Raw genomic sequence first — 24,778 nt, forward strand, 5'->3', positions numbered from 1 at the left:
CCCTGGTGCCCCCACACCCCGAGATTCTGATTGAAAGAGAATGAACATATATTGACAGGAACTTTAAAGTTAGTTAAATTGCCTAAATCATACAGCTAGTAAATAGCAGAGCTTGGATTGGCACCCACTTCTGCTCTCAGAAATGCACACAAATCTTTATTGCCTTCACCTTTTAGACACGGCTCAAGGAACCAGACTCAAGGAACACTGAGTGGAACAGAGAAGCTTCCTGTCCTGGTCAAACTCAGTAAACAATGAAAATTAAAAGAGTTCTCAAAATAAATAAACAGTTCTCAGTGCTATGAGGGATGTAGTGCCATGGAAATATTTAACAGAAACACGTATTCTACCATAGGGTTAGGGAAATCTTTTCAGAAAGAGAAGTGAAGACCAGAAGTATTAGTTAGAATGGGAGTGGGGAGTGTTTGGAGCTGATGGTATGCATGGAGGCAACAAACCATTTGAGAAACTGAAAGAAATGCAGAATGTCTGGAGTATATAAGGCTGTGAACGGAGGCGGGAACCAGATCCAGCTGGGCTGTTTAGACTTATTGACTTTTTCAAGGATAGGGGTGTGGTCAGACTTGTGTTTTTAAAAGATTGCAACGCTCTCAGTGGATGATGGATTAGAGGACAGCTACCATACTCACAGAAAACTAGTTAATCTAATCACACTAGGACCACAGCCTTGTCTAACTCAATGAAACTAAGCCATGTCCACGGGACAACCCAAGATGGGCAGGTCATGGTGGAGAGGTCTGACAGAATGTGGTCCACTGGAGAAGGGAATGGCAAACCACTTCAGTATTCTTGCCTTGAGAACCCCATGAACAGTATGAAAAGGCAAAATGATAGGATACTGAAAGAGGAACTCCCCAGGTCAGTAGGTGCCCAATAAGCTACTGGAGATCAGTGGAGAAATAACTCCAGAAAGAATGAAGGGATGGAGCCAAAGCAAAAACAATACCCAGCTGTAGATGTGACTGGTGATAGAAGCAAGGTCCGATGCTGTAAAGAGCAATATTGCATAGGAACCTGGAATGTCAGGTCGATGAATCAAGGCAAACTGGAAATGGGCAAACAAGAGATGGCAAGGGTGAACATCGACATTCTAGGAATCAGCGAACTAAAATGGACTGGAATGGGTGAATTTAACTCAGATGACCATTATATCTACTACTGCGGGCAGGAATCCCTCAGAAGAAATGGAGTAGCCATCATGGTCAACAAAAGAGTCCGAAATGCAGTACTTGGATGCAATCTCAAAAACGACAGAATGATCTCTGTTCGTTTCCAAGGCAAACCATTCAATATCACAGTAATCCAAGTCTATGCCCCAACCAGTAATGCTGAAGAAGCTGAAGTTGAATGGTTCTATGAAGACCTACAAGACCTTTTAGAACTAACACCCAAAAAGATGTGTTTTTCATTATAGGGGACTGGAATGCAAAAGTAGGAAGTCAAGAAACACCTGGAGTAACAGGCAAATTTGGCCTTGGAATGTGGAATGAAGCAGGGCAAAGACTAATAGAGTTTTGCCAAGAAAATGCACTGGTCATAGCAAACACCCTCTTCCAACAACACAAGAGAAGACTCTACACATGGACATCACCAGATGGTCAACACCGAAGTCAGATTGATTATATTCTCTGCAGCCAAAGATGGAGACGCTCTATACAGTCAACAAAAACAAGACCAGGAGCTGACTGTGGCTCAGATCATGAACTCCTTATTACCAAATTCAGACTTAAATTGAAGAAAGCAGGGAAAACCGCTAGACCATTCAGGTATGACCTAAATCAAATCCCTTATGATTATACAGTGGAAGTGAAAAATAGATTTAAGGGCCTAGATCTGATAGACAGAGTGCTTAATGAACTATGGAATGAGGTTCATGACATTGTACAGGAGACAGGGATCAAGACCATCCCCATGGAAAAGAAATGCAAAAAAGCAAAATGGCTGTCTGGGGAGGCCTTACAAATAGCTGTGAAAAGAAGAGAGGTGAAAAGCAAAGGAGAAAAGGAAAGATATAAGCATCTGAATGCAGAGTTCCAAAGAATAGCAAGAAGAGATAAGAAAGCCTTCTTCAGTGATCAATGCAAAGACATAGAGGAAAACAACAGAATGGGAAAGACTAGAGATCTCTTCAAGAAAATTAGAGATACCAAGGGAACATTTCATGCAAAGATGGGCTTGATAAAGGACAGAAATGGTATGGATCTAACAGAAGCAGAAGATATTAAGAAGAGGTGGCAAGAATACACAGGAGAACTGTACAAAAAAGATCTTCACGACCTGGATAATCACGATGGTGTGATCACTCATCTAGAGACAGACATCTTGGAATGTGAAGTCAAGTGGGCCTTAGAAAGCATCACTATGAACAAAGCTAGTGGAGGTGATGGAATTCCAGTTGAGCTATTTCAAATCCTGAAAGATGATGCTGTGAAAGGGCTGCACTCACTATGCCAGCAAACTTGGAAAACTCAGCAGAGGCCACAGGACTGGAAAAGGTCATTTTTCATTCCAATCCCAAAGAAAGGCAATGCCAAAGAATGCTCAAACTACCACACAACTGCACTCGTCTCACATGCTATTAAAGTAATGCTCAAAATTCTCCAAGCCAGGCTTCAGTAATACGTGAACTGTGAACATCCTGATGTTCAAGCTGGCTTTAGAAAAGGCAGAGGAACCAGAGATCAAACTGCCAACATCTGCTGGATCATGGAAAAAGCAAGAGAGTCCCAGAAAAACATCTATTTCTGCTTTATTGACTATGCCAAAGCCTTTGATTGTGTGGATCACAATAAACTGTGGAAAATTCTGAAAGAGATGGGAATACCAGACAACCTAACCTGCCTCTTGAGAAATCTGTATGCAGGTCAGGAAGTAACAGTTAGAACTGGACATGGAACAACAGACTGGTTCCAAATAGGAAAAGGAGTACGTCAAGGCTATATATTGTTACCCTGCTTATTTAACTTATACGCAGAGTACATCATGAGAAATGCTGGGCTGGAAGAAGCACAAGCTGGAATCAAGATTGCCAGGAGAAATACCAATCACCTCAGATATGCAGATGACACCACCCTTAAGGCAGAAAGTGAAGAGGAACTAAAAAGCCTCTTGATGAAAGTGAAAGAGGAGAGTGAAAAAGTTGGCTTAAAGCTCAACATTCAGAAAACAAAGATCATGGCATCCAGTCCCATCACTTCATGGGAAATAGATGCGGAAACAGTGGAAACAGAGTCAGACTTTATTTTGGGGGGCTCCAAAATCACTGCAGACGGTGACTGCAGCCATGAAATTAAAAGACGCTTAGTCCTTGGAAGAAAAGTTATGACCAACCTAGATAGCATATTCAAAAGCACAGACATTACTTTGCCAACAAAGGTCCGTCTAGTCAAGGCTATGGTTTTTCCAGTAGTCATGTATGGATGTGAGAGTTGGACTGTGAAGAAGGCTGAGCGCTGAAGAATTGATGCTTTTGAACTGTGGTGTTGGAGAAGACTCTTGAGAGTCCCTTGGACTGCAAGGAGATCCAACCAGTCCATTCTGAAGCAGATCAGCCCTGGGATTTCTTTGGAAGGACTGATGCTAAAGCTGAAACTCCGGTACTTTGGCCACCTCATGCGAAGAGTTGACTCATTGGAAAAGACTCTGATGCTGGGAGGGATTGGGGGCAGGAGGAGAAGGGGATGACAGAGGATGAGATGGCTGGATGGCATCACTGACTCGATGGACGTGAGTCCGAGTCAACTCCAGGAGATGGTGATGGACAGGGAGGCCTGGCGTGCTGCGATTCATGGGGTCGCAAAGAGTCAGACATGACTGAGCGACTGAACTGACTGATCCTATAGGCAGGGAAAGTGAAAGTTGCTCAGCTGTGTCTGACTCCTTGGGACCCAGGCCAGAGAACGGAGTGGGTACCCATTCCCTTTGGAGAAGGCAGTGGCACCCCACTCCAGTACTCTTGCCTGGAAAATCCCATGGATGGAGGAGCCTGGTAGGCTGCAGTCCATGGGGTCGCTAAGAGTCGGACACGACTGAGCGACTTCACTTTCACTTTTCACTTTCATGCATTGGAGAAGGAAATGGCAACCCACTCCAGCATTCTTGCCTGGAGGAGCCTGGTGGGCTGCCATGTATGGGCTGCACAGAGTCAGACACGACTGACTTAGCAGCAGCAATAGCAGCCATTCCCTTCTCCAGGGGATCTTCCCCAACCAGGGATGGAACCCAGGTTCCTGTGATCTCCCACACTGCAGGCAGAGTCTGTACTAGCTGAGCCACCTGGGAAGCCCTGTAGACAGGGAGATCATAATTAAAGATTCTAGTGGCGTGCATTTAGGTAATACCATGGTAACTGTGGGCTTCCCTGGTGGCTCAGATGGTAAAGTGTCTGCCTGCAATGCGGGAGACCTGGGTTCAATTCCTGGGTCAGGTAGATCCCCTGGAGAAGGAAATGGCAATCCACTCCAGCACTCTTGCCTAGAAAATCCCATGGCTGGAGGAGCCTGACAGGCTACAGTCTATGGGGTCGCAAAGAGTCGGACACAACTGAGCGACTTCACTTCACTTCACTTCATGGTAACTGTGGAGAAGGGTGTGTGTATGTATGTGTGTGTTTGATAGAAAGTGACACTGTTAGTCGCTCCATTGTGTCTGACTCTTTGCGACCCCATGAACTCTCGCCAGCCAGAGTTGAATTCTCAAGGCAAGAATACTGGAGTGGGTTGTCATTCCCCTCTCCAGGGGATCTTCCCGAGCCAGGGGTCAGACCTGAGTCTCCCGCATTGCGGGTACAGTCTTCACCATCTAAGCCACAAGGGAAGCCCATGTGTTTAAGTGTTCAGAAGTGTTTAAGACTTGATGATTGATTAGAAGGGGAGGAGTGAGCAGGCAAGAGAGAAATCAATGATGATTTCCAGGGTTCTGAGTGCACAGTTTTAGTAAGGGTAAGGTTCTATAAGCTTATTATTTCCTATTTTTAAAGAAAAGTAGATTTATGCAAGTGAGGTTATGTGAAAGTGAAAGGCTTATTTTAGTAAACTTTCAATGACTAGAATTTATTAGAAAGATGGGATAAAATTACAGTCTTTGTGGTTAGGTTTAATATTTTTGTTGTTTTAATTATATCTATAGGCCTATTGTTCCATGAGCGTGTTAGTTGTGAAAACTGGAAAAATGTCTTTTTGCCACTGAGGATTAGCCATGGAAGACCAGCTGTAGGTTATGAACCATCAGTCTGAGTTTCTTTTGTGATTGCCGTGATGAGTAACCTTGATTGAGTTTCTGAAGCTCGACATCCCCTCTTGGCGCCACCTATTTCTCCACACCTGAAGTCTCTAAAAGGGATAGTAGATGGTTCCTATCAATGGATGATTTGGACTCCGCCTTCTTCCTCTAGGTCCCGCCCCCTGCTCTGAAACCACACCCCCTCTCACTTGGCCCGCCCCTTGAGGAGGTCGCCGTTGATATGACAGCGATTCTCCACAATCCTGACCTATAGGAGATCGGAAGGGTGGGACCGAAATCAATTTCCTCTTTCATTTGTCAAATGAAATGTCTATCTGGTTCCAGTCTCATCCCACTTCCTCTTCAAGCCAATGATTGGTTGCTCTGTTCTTGCTCCCCAGCTTACGATTGGTTCTTTCGTTCCAACCCTCTCCTCCAGCTTTTGCAGGCGGGATTAGCACGCAGCTTCCTGCTCCTGCCAAAAAAATAAAAGGAGAAAAAGAAAAGAGAGAGGCGAAAGAAAATGTCACGGAGATCTTTGGTGTTTAATTCGCTTTTGGCCTTGTCGGTCAGGCCCAACTCTGCCTTTTGATTGGTTTTTCTACCTGCCCATCCTGGGTCGGGGGCGGGATTTCCCCAGGAGACCCACATCTTGTCGCCACTGGCCGAACAGTGCGCCTGTCTGAAGCTGCCGGCCCAGGATTGGAGGCGGACGCGGACAGGTGGGCGTGGATTGGCTAGGGCAGCCGGTCAGTGTGAGGCGGGGGCGGGGCCTCGGCGGCTGGTTGCGCGTGTCCGCCGCTGGCTCCGCTCTATCCGGCTTTGCTAGGGGAGGTGAGTCCGGCCGCGGCGGCACCGGCGGCTGAGGAGGCGGCGGCTGAGGAGAAAGCGGCCACAGCGGCTAAGGAGAAAGCGGCCGCGGGGACGGAAGCCGGGTGGGGGGGAGGGGGGGAGACGGAGCAGCCTTGAGCCCTGCGGGGGCCGTCGCGCGGGGGGACCCACCCGCTCTCCCCCCCAACCCTCCTCAGCAGAAGCGGCCGGCGGCGGGGGCAGGAGTCAGTCCGCTTCCGACTGCACCCCGCCCGCCTCCCGGGGGTCCCATTCTTTGGCCCCGGGACCCTAACCTCCTCCCGGGGCGGTTCCCTCTGTCTCGGCGTCCGAGTGCTGCCCACCTCTCTTTCATTCCTCCCCGCACCTCCTTACCTTCACTTTGCCCCGGTTCTCTTTCTCCTCTCTGTCCTGCCCTGTCGCCTCCTCTCCTCACTCTGTCCCTCTTGCCTCCTTCCCTGGCTCTTTTCTGTTCGGGAAAGTTTAGTCCCCCCCCCCCCCCCCCACCTCCAATCAGGTCAACCTGACGAGGAGTAGGGGGAGATGTAGGAAGGCCTGAGAGTTCGAGGGGGGGGAAGCTGGTTTCCCTGAACATTTCCCCCCATCTTTTCACTTTGGGGTGGTGGAATTTTTTTCAGTTGCATTTTTGAGGAGGTGGTAGGTGTTTAGAAAAGGATGTTGGAATGGAAGGGGTAGATGAGTCAAGCCTCTTACAAGATTCCAAGGGTGGTGTGTTACCTGATCCTTTTCGCGTGTGGAGTTCAGGAGGTCGGGAGGTTTGGCCTTCATTCCCACATTCAAAGTTGGAACCTCCCCCGAATTAAGGATGGAGTTTTAGTATCCACTTGTGGCAGGAAACCTGGGGGGAAGGGGTCCCTTTTTCCTTTTTCTTTTTCTTTTATTTTTTTTGGCGGGGGGGGGCAACCCACACCCTTCCACACACGCTCAACCCCCAACTTAAACACCAAGATCCTCTAACTTGTCTGGATTGACTGATGAAGACATAAAGCCAGTTCCGCTCCATGTTTTTTGGAGGTGGAGTGAGTGGTTTTTTCCTTCATTTTTAAATGGCCAAATGACAGCTTGACCCAGTTTGCTTTCCAATCAAAGGGCATTTTTTTTTTTGAATGTCTCTTTGTGGCGCAAGAGCCAACGCAAAAATGATGGCGGCTTACAATGGCGGTACATCTGCGGCAGCAGCAGGGCACCACCACCACCATCACCACCACCTTCCACACCTCCCTCCTCCTCACCTTCACCACCACCACCACCCTCAGCACCATCTTCATCCCGGGTCGGCTGCTGCGGTCCACCCCGTGCAGCAGCATACTTCCTCGGCAGCTGCGGCAGCGGCCGCCGCGGCCGCAGCTGCAGCCATGTTAAACCCTGGGCAACAGCAGCCTTACTTCCCATCACCGGCACCGGGTCAGGCTCCAGGACCAGCTGCAGCAGCCCCAGCTCAGGTACAGGCTGCCGCAGCTGCCACAGTTAAGGCGCACCATCATCAGCACTCGCATCATCCACAACAGCAGCTGGATATTGAGCCGGATAGACCTATTGGATATGGAGCCTTTGGTGTCGTCTGGTGAGTATCCAAGGAAGAGTCACGGCTTCTGGTTTCTTCTCAAGGTTGCTGGGCAAGGCCTTTTCTCATGGTTTTTCTCCATGTCGACCCAAGTGGAACAAGCTGCTCAACTCCACTATAGGAAGTCACCCTTCATTACCTGGTAAAAGAGACCTGATGGCATTGCCTGTCTAGGCTTAAGCTTTGAAGTCCTGGCCAGTTTTGGTGGAGCACCCTCTGTTGAGGAACTCACAGAAGTTTGTTGTCTACCAAACTTACAGCGTAGAACCTAAGGAAGCCACTGAATGGAGAATCAGTAAATAGGTGAATGCATGGAACGCTTATTCCTCCACAGACCTTGGCCATCCCTTATGTTTGATTGAGTTTGAATCAGTTGCCCAACTGGAGCAGATGTCACAACTGACCCAAACTGGATTCCTTACCATAGTCTGGTCAGTGGGGTATACTTTCAACAACTATTTTGCTCTTTCTCTCTTTTCATTCCTTAATTGGTGATTGCGATCCTCAAAGGAAGATAGGGTTCATACTTTAACCAGTTAAGTCCTTTCATGAGTGAGTGGTTTATTTTAAACCTATAAAGCTACAGTTGGGAAGTATGTAGCTTTAGCCTTTTGATAAGAATGCATTAAATATAGCATCACACATGAGTACCACAATTGAGGTCAGTAGACTGTAACTATGCAGTGGCCCACATTCAGTGTAATGGTTTAGTGTCATTTAGTGGCTTGTGAGTTGCTCTTATCCCTTGGTTGGTTGCTGTAGTAGGGAGTGTACTTTTAAAACAGGAAACTGCTCTATTTTTGCTAGTGCTAGTATATATTTTTTTAAAGTCTGAGGGCTTCTTAAATGCAACATTTTGTCATTTTGTCTATTCTTTTTAGGAAGATTAGTAGTTTATAGTAAAATGTATTTATCATTTTAGGGTCCTGTTTCTATCAAAACTAGAGTGAACTGAGTTTTCAGTCCCCAAGGAGTTTAAGTATTCTGGTGTGAATAGATGAATTGATGTTTTCAGTGCTTCAAAAATAGATTCCTTCAACTATACCCTGATTTAAAAAAAGATTCTTGTTAATGTCTAGAAAAGTCCCCATCACCTAGGGAAAATGAACTCTTTGGAACTAGCCTGGTAAGCATCTCCTTTCATCATTGCTTTTCAGGCTGTAATTGATATGAATTTCATTTTTGCATTACACCTGGCCATCTTTATTTACATTTCAGATTTTATAAACTAGGCTACTAAGCGATCCAATCCATCTTTTTTTAACCTGGTAAAGTCTAGTGTCTTCCCAGTGAGCTCTCCAAGGAGGTTGCTGCTGCAGTCCTCTGTTCTCCAAGGTGTGTGGGATTCCTGGTGGGAAAGAGGGTAGCCGGCAGTGGTGCCTCTTCAGTCTCTGCTCAGGGACCTGCCTGTTCTTGCCTTCCTGTCTTCCCTTCCACATCCTATCCTCAGGGACTACACGGTGAACTGCTGTTCCTTGTCTAACCCTGGAGGATTTCAAAGCTGAGGGGAAGAAAAAGATTGTAATTTTGTCATTGATTTACTGAGAATTTGTTTGGATTTTCTTAGACCTGGATGCTCTGTCATTTTAGTGCTTTGCATACAGTGCTAAGAACTGGAGATGTGCTGACAGGGAAATGGGTTGCAGGATTCTTGACTATGTTCTAAAGGTGTTATTTTCTCTTCATTTCTATCAACTGGTGATGGGGTTTGTAGAAGTTTTAACTTTAAGTTGGTGCTAAGGGAATTTCTTTTTTCTTTTTTTTTTTCAAGGGAAGGGAGATAAGGAACTGGAGTGCTGAAACATATCCCACCTAGTAGTGGTATTCTAAATTACCAGTACATGAAAATCCAAATGTTTGATTTGAATCCATTCTAGAGTCTTTCCTTGATTGACCCCTTCTACCACCCATGGAGTTCATTCCATGTACTTGAAGCACCTCCATTTGTGACTGTCTTCCACTGTGCACCACTGGTTTTGTACTTGCCCTGTCTGATCACATTTGTAAGCCCAATGAGGGTAGTGACGGCCTGCTAGAGTACTTTTTCTCTCCCCAGCACAGTGCTGTGGCATTTTTGCTGCTTGGTTACTTGATCTGGTCAGGTCCTTCTTTGTTCTTTAACCAAGTTTTTCTATTTAGCTGCATTGAATGTTTTTATCAGCTGTTACAGGTGAAATACAATTCAGTATGAAAAAAAAGGAAAAGAGTTCCAGGTGTGTGTTTTAGTATGCAAATACTCTTCTATTTTTGTATTTACATATTTATAACTTGCTGTCTGAATTGCTTATTATATTTGAAATTTAATTGCTGTATGACCCAAGTAAGATTGTTAAAACTAGAAATTTGAATGACAGACCACAGTGAATTGCACTAGTATTTTCAAACCCAAGCTAAAGATGTTAGTGAGCTTTTTTTTACTTTTTAACTAACTGTGTGAAGATTTTTCTTTTTAATTTAGAAGGCACTTAATGACTCTGAAACAACTATTTTCTAAAGTGGTTAAAATAGAACATAAAAATATTCTCCTAATGACACATCATTTAATTCAAAGCACCATATAACTACTTGGGCATTATAAGATTCACTTAGGCTCAAATATGTCTAATGCATTTTGCAAGTATTTTCCTTCTGTCGTGGCATATGAGGGGAAACTGTATGCGCTCTCGTTTCTTTTTCTGGACGTGTACCCAGTGGTACTAAACTGATAGCTAAGTGTTGCTTATAATTTTGAGGGATATTGTTGTTCCTCCATGTAGACAAGGAGAAATATTTGTAGAGGTGATGCAGCATTTTACCATTCTGATTTCTCACTGAACAGTTCAGTCTACCAGGCTTGATTTATCTTTCTGCCGAATTTAACTATTGGAATAACTTATCAGTATTGGACAGTTGTGTAAAAGTAGTGAATTACCTATTAGCTTGCTGGTAAAGGTGGTGCTTTGACAGTTCAATTAAGGTTTCATTAACAACTGTCTGCTGTGCTTTATCTCAAAGTAAGGATTCCAGTTTACCTAGTAATATGATCATGGGGTAGCCTGAGATACATTCATTGCCAGTGATAGAATATTGTTTATGGGTTATCAAAGCATCGTATATCATTTTACCTTCTTTATCAGATAACAAGGCTTCCAAATGCCCTTATGGATATTTTCACAATGCAAAACCAAAACACAAAACAACTCACAGACAGAACCTCACTTTTTCTGTGAGAATAATGTCAATACCTTTTTGTCTGTAGTAAACATTTGCCAGATGGAAAGTAAGTTAGGTTGTTCTTAAAGATGTAACAACTTTGGGACAAAGAGTGTTACAACATAAAGCCTTCAGGGGCTCATGAAGTGTATACTTTTGAGAATTGGAGGAAACTGACCACATGAGAAAGGTTTGAGAACTGCAGAACCCAAGCAGCTTTGACTGGCAGCCAAAAATATCAGACTGAATTAATGGTACACATTGCCACCTTGATGATAATCTGAGAAAGGCTTCTACTATATGAAATCAGCATTTTTTTACTTGTCTGGGATTGCATTCAGTTCGTTGCCTTTGTTCTCCAAGTTAAGTTGGAGAACTTTGAATTGTATTACTCTAATACTTTCAGCAGGTTACTTTTATATGAAGTTTGAAACTCAAGCATCACTGTAGTGATACTTAGTTACTTACTAGTTGTGTGATCTTGACATATTGTTTAACCTCTCTCTGTTTCTCATCTATAAAGTAAGGATAATAATAGCATTCATTTCATTCCATTGGTTTGAGGATTAAATGAAGGTAATTCTTGTAAACCATTGAGTATACTGTGTAGCACACAGTAAGCACTCAATAAATGTTAGCTGTTTTTATTGTGGTTATTATTGGTAGGGAAATCAAACTTTGTGTAAATGTGCATAGATGTGGCTTCACATATGGTCGGGTTAATCAGGTAAAATCAACATGCAGACTGTGAAATTCTCCAAGCAAGAATACTGGAGTGGGTAGCCATTCCTTTTTTCCAGGGGAGTCTTCCAGACCCAGGGATTGAACCCAGGTCTCCTGCACTGCAGGCAGGTTCTTTACCTTTTGAGCCACCAGAGAAACCCACTGTTTTTTAGAGGCATGACTTTAAATACCATAGTGTCCCCTTAGTTCTGCTGTATGCCAAGGGCTTGAATTTAGAGTTAGGGTTAAGTATTCTGTTCTCTCAATTAATTAAAAGCAACCAGTTTTTAAAAGCAGAATATATATGTAAACATGGACTTGGTAGATGTTCTAGCCAGATCATCTGTACTCGTTTAGGCAGTATTATAGATTTCTATACCTGGAAGGAAATTAATTTTTTTTTTCTCAGAATGTAACAAATGAAGGACATCCTTGTTGTCAAAGTTCACCTTTAGTGGAAATTCATTTTACTTGAGTATGGATGAACAGGTGTGAATTGTTAAAGACGATCCCAGTGAGGTGCGGGAAATATGTGTGGTTTAATGAAAAATTATTCAGTGTAAATCCTTATGCGTGGCAGAGATTGTCTGGCTTCCTCATCTTGTGAAAATTAGAGGCATCATGTATTTTCTGATGTTTTCTCCAGTCCTCTTACTCCCCAAGTAGCAAACTAAAATTTGGAAAATTGGGGGATGCTTTGGGGATAATTTTAGGAAAATGCTGGCGTTAGTTGCATCAGAAAGAGTAGTAGACTAAAGTGTATTTTGTTATTAGCTGCCTCTTTCAGGTTAGGAATCTGTAGCTTTGAGAAGTTGCTCTATCAGCCAAGATTAACAGCCACAGCTGGATTCTTTGGGGGCGGGGGGGACCCTGCTTTGTGAAAAGAGCTTTGAAGAACCAGAGCCTGCACCATAAAAAGGAAACGGTTGCTCTTCTAGACATAACAAAGCATCCGTGTGAAACTAGAAATATTGTTAGTTTTAACTACAAACGAACTTACTTTTAGAAACTGCAGGTTCATGGTGATAAAGTCGAGGAGGCAGAGAGAGAATAAAAGAAACACAGTCTTAATGACAGTGAATTGGTTTCTTGGTCACTGAAAGTCCATAACCTGTAACATCGGAAGTCGTGTTATAGTTGGGCTCCTGGACAAGATAATGCAGATTTTATTCAAAAACCGAAAATGAAACAAAACCTAAACACGACAAAAGAAATTTGACTTATTCTTAGGGGAAATTTTTATGTTCTATTGACTATCAGCTTGGAAGAAAAATTTGTTTTTTCCTAAAAAAAATACATTTCAGAAGGAATTGCCTTTTCAAACAAGCTAAAACAACAGTCTCCCTCAGAACTACTTGCAACTTCTTATAGCTATCAGTTGTTACCACTGGTGTATGTCCTGAAAAAGAAATAGTGGTATATATAGTTCTCTTTTATATGCTATGCTAGGAGAATATTTGCAAAATACATTAACTGAATATTTGAGTTCTGGAATTTAACCCTCAAAGCATAGGCAACTGTAGTGGTGTTGTTCCTTATACAAAAGGCTGTCTTCTAATGGAATACTAGAGTATTTTATTATCTTCACAACTTGGAGCATTAGGGTTTCACTGAGTTTTATATTTAGAATCGAGTGTCTATTCTTGGTGGTTTTTATTAGATTTGTTGCTGTCCTAGCATTTCAAGCATCAACTGTTTATATAATATGCTGATTTGATTTCTTTGATGCAAATTGTCAAGGCCAAAGAAACTTTTCCATTTGTCATCCAACCAAACAGAAAAAAGTCATTGAGTAGAAGTTCTTTACATTATATATGGGTTTTACTTGCGATTCCCTGTGCTTCCCTAATACTCAGGTGCATTATTTGTTGATTGGGTCATCTAATGCAGATCAACATTGATTTTCTAACTAAAATAGCTTGTCAGTTTGATCCTTTTGTTGCTTGGGGTTAACACACAGGGTGCCTGAGGCAACAGTTGTAATACTGTCAATAAGCCACGTGACAGACTGTCATAGACCTAGCTGATAGTTCTGAGGTACCTAGCTCAGAACTTTTTAAGAAAAAAATCTGACACTCTGGCGTTATGAAAAGATGAACTCTCTCAGGAAACTGTAGTGAGTTCAGATTTAATAGTTAATTGTAGTGGTGTGAGTAGAGAGATGTGAGTAGAGAGTACAGGGATGTCTGCCTTTGATCATGATTGGTGATCTCTACCTAAACCCAGTTTCACATCTGTGTTTTGAATAAGTTTGACTAATTGAATCATACAGGTTTTGACATGGCTGGAGGTCACTGGTCTTGTCAACCTGCTACAGAGCAGCACTGTTGTAGGCTTTAATGAGGATATTTAGTTGTATAAATAATTTCACAAACTTCTTTCAAGTTTCTGCTGTGCTTGGGATATAAAGATGTTTAAGTCATGATATTGCCCTGAAGGTGTTTACAGTTAAAGAAACAGTATGAACTGATACATCCTTGCTCTCAAGAGAGTCTTGATGGAGAATTGAAACCAAATTTAAAACCGTCAAATAAAAATGTAAGGATAGATTATTTTCACTTGTTCTTATAATACTCATTGACTGTGTGTTGACTGTTTGCCAGGCACTGTGCTGGATGATAAAGATTTAAAGGTGATTATGATCTAGTGGGGGAGAGAGATTTGTAAATGGTTAGTTACAATTCACTGCCGTAGGTGCAGCAATAGAGATACTCCCTAGGAATACATAGGAGGGATTTCTGTGGAAGGTATGGATGCTTCCTCGAAGAGATAAATACCTCAACAGAGTTTTAAGAATAAAAGTTTAAAAAAGAAGAGAGAGTCAACTAATGGGGAAGGGAATTATTGGTGGATGGGTCCTTATAAGGGAGACTTACAGGGCTGGGGCTGCTGAATATCCATTGCAGTGCAGGTGACAGGAGATGAGGGTGGAGATGCAAGCTTGAGCTAAATCCTGAAGAGGTTGGAGTGTCCTGCTGAAGAGATAAGATGCCATTGGTACAGGGGAGAGGGGAAAAAGAAAACTTTTTTTTTTAATTTAAAGACCCTTTACAACATACAGTACCTAAACAGATACGCAGCATATCTGTGGTATTAAAATTTCATTGAGGGGAGAGCAATTGGAGGGGAAAATGTCTGAAAACACTCCTGGGGGCAGGAAATAATGAAAAAGGTTGAAACATTAGGAATGGCAACCACTGGAAGTTTTTGAGTGAAAGAGTGACCATTCAGATTGAATTTTTTTTTTTTCAAGGCTATGTAAGTGGAAGTAGAGATAGCTGAGATCTGGGCCAAGGGAATGTTCTCAGTTGTAGGTGGAAGAAATTATTGGAGATGGAACTCTTAAGGGTAATCAGATAGGAAATATTAGTGATTGACAACCTGCACATGGGAGAAGATTGTTAGGAAGATGGTAGTAATCTTTGATGCAGATAAAGTCAAAGAAAATGAGGATGGAGAAAGGCCATTAAATTTCGCAAGTAGATCACAGGAGAGAATGTGTATGATTTTTTTTCCCCCCTCTGACATATATACATGTTTGATTCTAAAGAATGTCTCCAATATTAGCACTTTTATTAATAAAATTCTCCCAAATTCCAAGTTGTTATTTCTAGTTTATTAAACCAGAGAATTTGATGTTTATCATATTCAAGGTACCATTTCCTTGGCAAGATTATTTCTTTTTAATGACAAGGTAGTAAAGTGCTAACTAAGGAGACAAGGTTCTGGTCCCTGCCTTGCTACCAACAGCTCTATGACCTTGGTTAAGTTATTTGACTTTTCTGAGTCTTGGTTTCCTAGTTTATAAAATCCTGCGTTGCCTCAATACACAGTTGATCCTTGAACAACAAGGGTTTGAACTGTATAGGTCTACTTAATATGAAGATTTTAAAAAATAAATATATTGGAAGCTTGAGATTTGTGACAGTTTGAAAAACTCACAGATGAAGCCTGTAGTTTAGAAATACCAAAAGAATTAAGTAAAACGTATGTCATGAAGGTGTAAGATAGGTATAGATACTAGTCTTTCCTTATACAGGCTAAGGTGAATGATATTAATATAGAATTAATAGTGTATTAGTTTTCTTATTGTTTTAACTTTGCTTTCAAATAATTACTGTACAGTATGCCCCACCCCCTTTCACTCATAGTTGGAGAAACAATATCAGCCTAGCATCACAGGTAAGTGTCTTTTTAAAACGTGTGTTTCCAGCACTCATTTTGGTTAAACTAGTCTGCTATAAAGCTACCATATTACTGCTTCTTTGTTATCAGTGCGTGAGTAGTTATACCTGTAAATAAATGTTTCTTTTTCACATTATCTTTTCATTTTCAATGTCTAGTGTTAGTGATACATATAATACCGACAGTGTTTTGTATCATATAAGACAATATTGATGAAGGTACTAACAGATGATTAATCTTGTAAATGGCACTACAAATATATTTTCTCTTCTTTATGATTTTCTTAACATTTTCTTTAATTTGCTTTGTTGTAAGAATTCAGTATATTGTATGTATAACATACAAAAAGTGTTAATCTATTTTTTAGATTATCAGTAAGGCTTCCTTTCAGTCATCCATAGGCTACTAGAAGTTAAGTCTAAGGGGAATCAGAAGTTAATACATAGATTTTTTACTGCACTGGGCAGGGATCAGCACCCTTAACCTTCACATTGTTCAAGGGCCAGCTATATAATGCAAGCCACATAACACAGTGTTAAATTTTCTACGTTAAAAATGTAAAAAGAAACAAATGAAATTAATTTTAGTAATCTATTTAACTCAATATATCCAAAATATTATCATTTCAACATGTTACTACTATAAAAATCATTAGATATTTTACATTTTTTTCCATATAAAATATACTAGACCCAGTGTGTATGTTAGCACTTAGAACACTTCTCAGTTTGGACTGACCAAATTTCAAGTGTTCAGTAGCCCAGTGACTATTGACTGGCTTATTGACCAGCCCAGTTCTAGAGTGTCTTTAGCCTTTATTGAATTGTGTGCTCATCTCTGAACCCGTCACTGTCAGTATGGATAAGGTTACTTTAAAGCAGTCAGGTCCACTCCTGGACTGGAGATGGAGTCAGTTATAAGTGGGATGGATGAATTCCAGCAACGAATGCTGGGAAAATAGTCATTAAATGAGCAAGAACACATTCATCTAACTTATGTCAGACTCAGAAGAACTTGACCCAGACTGTCTGTAGAGCAAAGTGGAGTAATGTTCTTTGTAGAGAAGTTGTCCTGCCTGCCCTGAATTATTTGGAGTAATTTCCTTTTCTGAAGTCCTGTTTGCTTAAAGTAGCAGAAGGTAGAATTGGTACCTGATCCTTGTCATGTTTGCTTTCGTTGCCAGTTAGATCAGATATCCTCCATTGATTTCTTTTCTTTCCTCTCTCAGTGTTGTGGTTTTGTTATCTAAAGTTCTCAGTCTTGTTTTCAGTTTAAGTAATATAGAGCTCAGTATTGTCAGGCAGCAAACTTCTTACAGGTGAATGGACAAGACATACTTTTTTGTTTATCCATTCCTTGACCTAAAATTCTTGCTCTGAGCTACAGAGAAAAGGTGAAGGGAGACCTTTGAACAAATAGATAAAATTAGTCATTTGACCCAGATTGCAGCTATTTTTTTTTTCTGCCTGTATAGATAAAAACCATCCTCCAATTTACATAAGCAGGTGATTTTTCTTACATGCTAATTTTCTTAATCTACCATGGCAGAGAGCTACAGATTTGCAAATTGTGTAAGTAAATTGAAATAAAGGTGACTTTATTTCACTTTATTATCTTACCAGTACAGAAGTACCCAAAGGGTGCAATTATCAGGTGATTGTCAGATTGCACATCTAAGCTAACAGGCAACCCAGTGCAAAGTTTTTTTTCTCACTTCTCTTCCTTCTCTTTTTAATTTTTAAAATAGGAAACTATTGATTTCTGTATTTACTTTGACAGAGCTAGACATTTAGTAACACAGATGTGAGGAAATTTGAGCTTTTATTAAAGGTAACCCAGAAACCATAAAAATTGACAGGTGATGGTACTGGCCAGAAAAAGCATACTTGGTTTGGATTTGAATTGCCTAAGAATTAGGTGAGAACCTTCAACTGCATTTAATTGGTAGCTTCCTTTGTGTTCCTTGTCCCAGGTTCTGCATGTTAATAGTATTTGAGATTATTGTGAAGAGAACTGGGTGTGTACTAAGGCCAGTGTTCAAAATAAATATTGATGCATTCTTTTAAAAACCAAACGATGTTAATTACGACATGGTTTAAAATGGCATTTCAGTAAGATTGAAATTTTAGAAAGGTCCAACATTTGGTTTTAAGGGCTCTTCTCACAGATGATTCATGAGGACAGATTAATGTCAATCAATAGTGTCTTCTTTTATTAAGATATTCCAATTTTAACTTAGTAATTAATGCTACGTATTTAATCCCTCAGATGTTATCATATTGTTTACCTTGTGATATATGTGGAGATTAAATTATACTTCCTGTACCGTTGACGTAATGACTTAAAAATGAATCATAATTTTCAGCTAGCAAGTTAAAAGGTTGGCCAATCTTTTTATCCCAGTACTTAAATATTATTTCTTTGCAGGTTAAAGAAAAGTAGTTTAGATGAACTTTGAGAGCAAAAGGCAGTTAAAGAATGACCTGAGCAGAGCATTTAAGTACAGAAGGACAGGATGGTTAAATAGTTAAGAGGCTGTACTCTGATGACTGCCTGGATATAAGTCTTAACTCTGCCCCTTATTAGTTGTGGGCAAATTATTTAACCTCTGGTTGTCGTGTGTAAAATGGAGATAGTAAATAATGGTACATCTATTGCATAGGGCTGTGTGAGGATCCAGTGAATGACTGTATACGTAAAGTCTTAGAGCTGTGCTTGGCACTTAGGTATACGTTAGTTGCCATTATTATTACCAGTTTCAGCGTGCGTGAAAAAATGCAGTGCCTCCTTAAGCCTACTAGCCCAGGGCAGGTAGCCAGCGGCTTTTGAACGATTATCATAGGGAGCAAGGTGATGCCTATACCAGAGATTTTTTTTCTGATTAACGCCCAACTGTTTTCAAAAAATTCTTTCCAATTCTAGAATGCCTTCCAAAGGTAAAATTTCCTTTAGCACATAAGAGGAGGGTTTTTCCTTGCTTATCAACTCCCTCCTTTCACTCTACTATCAAAGTAATAATATGTTTGTTGTAGGAAACTTGGAGAATACAGAAAAGCTGTATTTAACCTGTAGCTCAGAGATAGCCACTGATAGTATTTTGGTATAATTTTTTTCAATTTTTAAAATCTGGAATGTGTGCATTTATAATAATGTTAAAGTTTTAAAGTTTGAGATCATGATTATTACATTGTGTGCTTACAATTTGGTATCCTGTTTGTTTCACCAACATTACAAAGGTAGATTTTGGCCATATTTTTCCTCTTTGAGGGCTAGTTTTTCTTTCTCACAAGCCTAGAGCTCTGTCTGAACGGAATTACAGAGTTGAGAGATACTTTAGAATGCATCTAGTGTAACTGCCTCATTTTATGTGGGAAAATTGAGACGCAGAGAAGCTAAGAGGTTTGTTCAAGGTCATACAACTGGTAGGAGGCTGAGCCAGAACCTTTGCTCCTTTGCTGTTTTACCAGTAATACCTGTCCAAGTTAATGCCCATTGAAAGTGGAGGAGGTGTTCTTCTAAAAGCAAACAAACAAAAAAAAAGAAAAAAATCCTATAAATGAAACTAAGAACAATGCTTCTGAAAGAAAAAACGACAATATTTAGAATACTCTGTTGGGCAGTTTTTGTGTGCCAGTGACTAAGGTTTCTGGTAAAAGTTTAATGTTACGAGCTACAGGGCTTTTGAAAATAGCTCACTCTTCATGTATGTAATCATGTTCTGTATCTGCTTTGAGGCTATCATGCCTCTCCCCCTTTGATTTTTTGAAAAATTTTAAGCCTCAGAAAACTTGAAAGAATTGTACAGTGATACTCCCATAAACCTTTCTTCTAGATTAACATTTTGTGACTTTTTGCTTTATATACTTCAAGGCTGTTTTTACAGAACTTTCTGAGATTGGGTTTCGATTAAATTTAGACTTACAGTGTTAAGAAATTTATGGTCTCTGCATCAACTCACTGTTCCATGTAATAAGTTTTGTAAAGATCTCCCAACTAGAGAAGGAACTGGAAGTTTTCAAGCTTGTGACTTTTTGGAATGCTATTTATTCTCTTAATACTTAAAACAAAATTCAGTGTGAATCAAATGTGCAACTGAAACATACCAGTCAAAACTAGGCTTCAGGCAGAATAGAAATATTCCATTCAGCAGAGTTTTTTCTTTTTTGTGGTATTTATCTCAAATTGAGAATTAAAGGGACATTTTCAAATTAAGAACCTAAGATCTGGTTTCACAGTTTTATGACAGAGGACATGATTGAGGATATTAGATTGTTGAAGCTAAATTTTAAGTTACTGTATTTTTTTTTTTAAGGAAATTACTCTAATACAGTCATATGAGCTGATGATGTTGTGATTTGTGTCACCCAATTCACTGCTCTGTATTTTTCAGTACCAAATAATTCCTTTGTTAAACTCATTTTCAGTAAATGAGCCATTGTTTCCCAAAGGGTAATGATTATTTCTATATATAGCACAAATCCCTAAGAGATAGATTTTAAAGTTTAAAATATTAACAATTAGAAATGGTTGAAATCATCATTGTGTATATGAAAAGGGCGGCTGCTGTGTTTGCTCCTTGGGCTACAATATGAGATATTTTGTTAACCAGAAACCCCAGCTGGACAGCAAGTCTTTGAAAGTATTTTGGCTTATGTGCAAAAGTGAGTTGTTTTATTGCATCCACCCAGTTTTTACATTGTATAGCTTCATAACATAAACACCTAGAAGGAGGTACTGGAGTCTAAATCTAGATGACCCGAGACAGGTAAGGAAGATATGTGCAACTGACACTGGTTTACTTGATGGCACTTGGTAGTAGTGTCTGCAGATAAACCACTGACTTCCTAAAGTACCTCAGCGGGAAGGACATTAAAATAGGGACACTGGTGTTTTAACTGGTGTAAGATACTGAAGATGTTATCAACGTGCATCAGGTTGTCTCTGTAGGTGGGCAGACTTTTTTTTTTTAATTTTGATTTTCTTTTAAGTGAAACTCAATCTGTTTCTGTCTCTCTTTCCCTCTCAGTATTAATCAAAGCAAATGCTTATAATCACTTAGGACACATTCTGTACCCACTAATCCACTAAAAATGATGAGAGCTTCAAAGGCTGGGGCCATGTCTCATTTGTGTCTCCAGAACCTATTGTGGTCATTGGTGGATACTTATTACGTGTTTGTTGTTGAACGTTGCTAATGCTAAGTTTGCACGTGATGGTGACTGTCAAAGAAGAGTAGTATCGCTGGCCCTTGCCATTATGTGGATCCCTATTTCCTCATGAAATGAATTTTTATGAGAAAACAGTGACGTTTAGACTGTCTGATAGTAGTGATTTTTGTATTATGTTTGGATTTTTTTTTTCTTAAGAGTAAAGAGCCCTAATCTAAAAATAATATACAATAACCAACTATTTACAAAAATAGCCCTTTATTTTTATAATCTACATTAAAGTAAGAATGCTGTTAAATTGTTTAGGAAAAATAACATTCTCAGTGCAGTACTGTCATCTTATGTTGAGAAATAGAAACTGTATCTCAAGTGTCACTTAATACATCAAAACATTCCAAAGCAGTCTGATGCTAGTACCACCCCCCCAAAATACTAAGCTCCTTATTCTGTTTTATAAATTTATGAATAAATTGCAGATTAGTGTGTACTAGAGATCTTCTTAAAGTTAGTGAGAAAGAATGGCTTATTTCTGTGTTGTGCTGGTTTATGCTTAACAGCAGGGTCTCTGAAAAATTAAAAAAACTCTAGTTTGTAGGGCTTGCCAGTTCCTGTGGTCCTATAATGGCCGGTTTCAGGCTACCAAGCTGAAGTCACTAAATGCTGAATTGGAAAAACAGTAGCACACCATTGTAAACCGTTTTCACCATACAGATGAAGTCGATGTTAACCATGAGAGCATAAATCATTCTGAAATAATTAGGAATTGTTATTTCTGAGTATTTATTACCTTTATTTTGATTATAATTTGTTTCCTTATTAGTTTATATAATTTAACTTTTTATAATTTTTCACAGTCAGCTTTGCAGAATTCCAGAATATGTGACTGTCTCTCAGGAGCCAGTCTGAGCCAGCTCCAGTGAACCACTGATTTATTTCATGTGTGTGTTGGGGTGTTTAGCTGGTGGTGGGGAGTGAGGAGGTTGCATCTCTGCTCATCAATAAAGTCCAAGTGGATTAAAAATTTAAATGGAAAAAAAGCCAAAAAGTGAGAAGAAAGTAATATATAATTATTTATCATCTTGGAAAAGATGCATTGCCTTGATTTCAAAGCAAGAAAAAGAACATCAGGTTAGTCTGTGTAGAAATTTAAGATGTATGTTGGTAAAATACATTATTAAAAAAGTCTCAAAGAAAAGACAAAAAGACCCCCAGAAAAACATCCCAGATTGAAAGCAACCTAAATGTCTATGAATGGTGAAGTGGTTAACTTTGAAAGATGCTCATAATTTATTACATGAAAATCAGTGTCAAAGATCATCCCCTTAAAAAAAAAATTCACTCCTATGTTCAAGGAAAGTCTGAAAAGATTTCTACCAACAATGGTCATTATAGTGAGGTGGCAGTAAAGTGGGTTTTCATTTTGGATTTTATAGTAATAGGGCTTTAATGGTGGCTCAGATAGTAAAGAATCCGCCTGCAGTAGAGAAGACCTGGGCTCAATTCCTGGGTCAGGAAGATCCCCTGGAGAAGGGAATGGCAACCCACTCCAGTATTACTGCCTGGGAAATCCCATGGACAGAGTGGCCTGGCAGGCTGCAGCCCATGGGATCACAAAGAGTCAAACTTCTACTTAAAAGGAACACTAAGAATTTCTTTATTGTAAACATGAAGTACAATGATAGCATCCCTCTTTTTAGAGGAGGAAGCTATAGCTCAGAAAGGTCTAACTGACTTGTCTCAGTGTTCATAGCTAACAAAATGATAGAAAAGGCCTCACCCAGGCCTGTGCTCTTTAAACAAACAAATGTAATATTGATATATATAAAAGATACATGATAGAAGTTAAAAGAATAATTAAAATGTACATGAACCCACAACCTAGCCTAAGAAATAGAACATAAAATCAACCCTGTTGAGGCTGCCCTTAAAACATATCCACCCCATCGCTCTGCCTTACTTCCCCTGCCAAGGGGAAACCACTATTCTGGGTTTTGTGTTTATTATTACTTGCTTTTTTAAAAATGGCTTTCTTGAGATATAATTCACATTATGCAATTTGCCTACTTAAGCTATACAATTTAATGTTTTTCTAAAGCATATTTACAGTAAATTAGACCATTTTTATCACCACTAAAAGAAACCTCATACCTATTAGCAAATTGCTTCCATTACCCCTTCCCCTGGCAACTGTTAACCTTTCTCTCTCTCTAGATTTGCCTATTCTGGACATTTGAAGTTAAGTTCTTTATGTATTCTAGATACCAGTCCTTTATCAAATATATGATTTGTAAATACATTCTCCTATTCTTTAACTTTCTTGATGGTGTCCTTTGAAGCATAGAAGTTTTTTTTTTTTTTTTTTTTAATGAAGTCCAATTTATCTATTTGTCTTTTGCTCTTTCGGTGTCATATTTAAGAAGGTTTTGCATAATCCAGGATCATGAAGATTTATACTTCTGTTTTCTTCTAAGAGTTTTATAGTTCTAGCTCTTATATAGTTAGGTCTGTGATCCATTTTGAGTTAATTTCTGTATGGTGTGAGGTAGGGAGCTTCATTGTTTTGCATGTGGGTATCTACTTGTCTCATTGCCATTTGTTGAAAAGACTAATTATTTCCTAATTGAATGACCTTGGCCCTCTTGTTGAAAATTAGTTGACCATAAGACGCTCCCAACTTTGGTTGTTTTAAGATTGTCTTGACTTACTCTAGGTCTCTACACTTTCATATGAATTTTAGGATCAGCTTGCCACTTGCTACAAAAGAGAGAGATGGCATTTTGTTGGGGCTTACATTGAACTGTAAATCAGTTTGGGGAATTTTGTCATTTTAGCAATATTAAGTCTTCTAATCCAGAATATGGGATGTTTTTCTGTTTGTTTAGATCTTCTTTAATTTCATCAACAATTTTGCTTTCAGAATGTTTTTATACTTTGTTCAATTTATTCTTCAGGTTTTTTTAAATTATTGTTTTCAGTGATATTGTAATTGCTTTCTTAATTTCATTTAATCTTGCCCTGCAACCTGGTTGAACAGGTTTTTGTTAGTGCTAATGGTTTATAAATATATTTCTCATGATTTCCTATATACAGTGTCATGTCATCTGCAAAGTTTTACTTTTTCTTTCCAGTTTTGCTGCTTTATTTTCTTGCCTGATTTCTAGGGCAAGAGTAGACTTCCCTGTTTGTTCCTGATCTTAAGGAGAACTCATTCAGTCTTTCTCTGCTGAGTGTGTTAGCTGTGGGTTTTTCCAGACACTCCATATCAGATTGAGAAAGTTCTCTTTTATCCCTCATTTAATTGTTTTTTATCATGAATGGATGTTAAACATTAATTTAAAAATTTTTAGAATGTAGTTGATTTACAGTGTCATGTTAGTTTCTCCTGTGCTGCAGAGTATATCAATTATATGCATATCCACTCTTTTTCAGATTCTTTTCCCATATAGGTCATTGTTGTGCTTAGTCGCTCAGTCGTGTCCAGCTCTTTGCAACCCCATGGACTGTAGCCCGCCAGGCTCCTCTGTCCATGGGATTCTCCAGGCCAGAATACTGGAGTGGATTGCCATGCCCTCCTCCAGGGGAATCTTCCCAACCCAGGGATTGAACCCAGGTCTCCCACATTGCAGGTAGATTCTTTATCTTCTGAGCCACCAGGGAAACCCATGAATACTAGAGTGGGTAGCCTATCCCTTCTCCAGGCATTCTTCCCTACACAGGAATTGAACTGGGATCTCCTGCATTGCAGGCAGATTCTTTACCAGCTGAGCTACCAGGAAAGCCCCATGTAGGTCATTACAGAATATTAAGAAGTGTTCCCTGTGCTATGCAGTAGGTCCTTATTAGTTATCTATTTTAT

At 39.9% G+C, this 24,778-nt stretch overlaps 1 protein-coding gene across 1 annotated transcript in view; it reads left to right on the forward strand.

Moving 5' to 3' along the window:
- The first annotated feature begins 7,196 nt into the window (after window positions 1-7,196).
- The window catches only part of NLK (nemo like kinase), a 125,043-nt gene continuing 107,461 nt past the window's right edge, over window positions 7,197-24,778 (forward strand). The window contains exon 1 of the mRNA XM_052658265.1: window positions 7,197-7,654. Coding sequence (XP_052514225.1) covers window positions 7,197-7,654 — 458 coding nt within the window. The remainder of the gene's footprint in view (window positions 7,655-24,778) is intronic.

This window comes from Budorcas taxicolor, chromosome 19 (genome assembly GCF_023091745.1).
Source record: "Budorcas taxicolor isolate Tak-1 chromosome 19, Takin1.1, whole genome shotgun sequence".
In the NCBI taxonomy this organism is placed as follows: Eukaryota; Metazoa; Chordata; class Mammalia; order Artiodactyla; family Bovidae; genus Budorcas; species Budorcas taxicolor.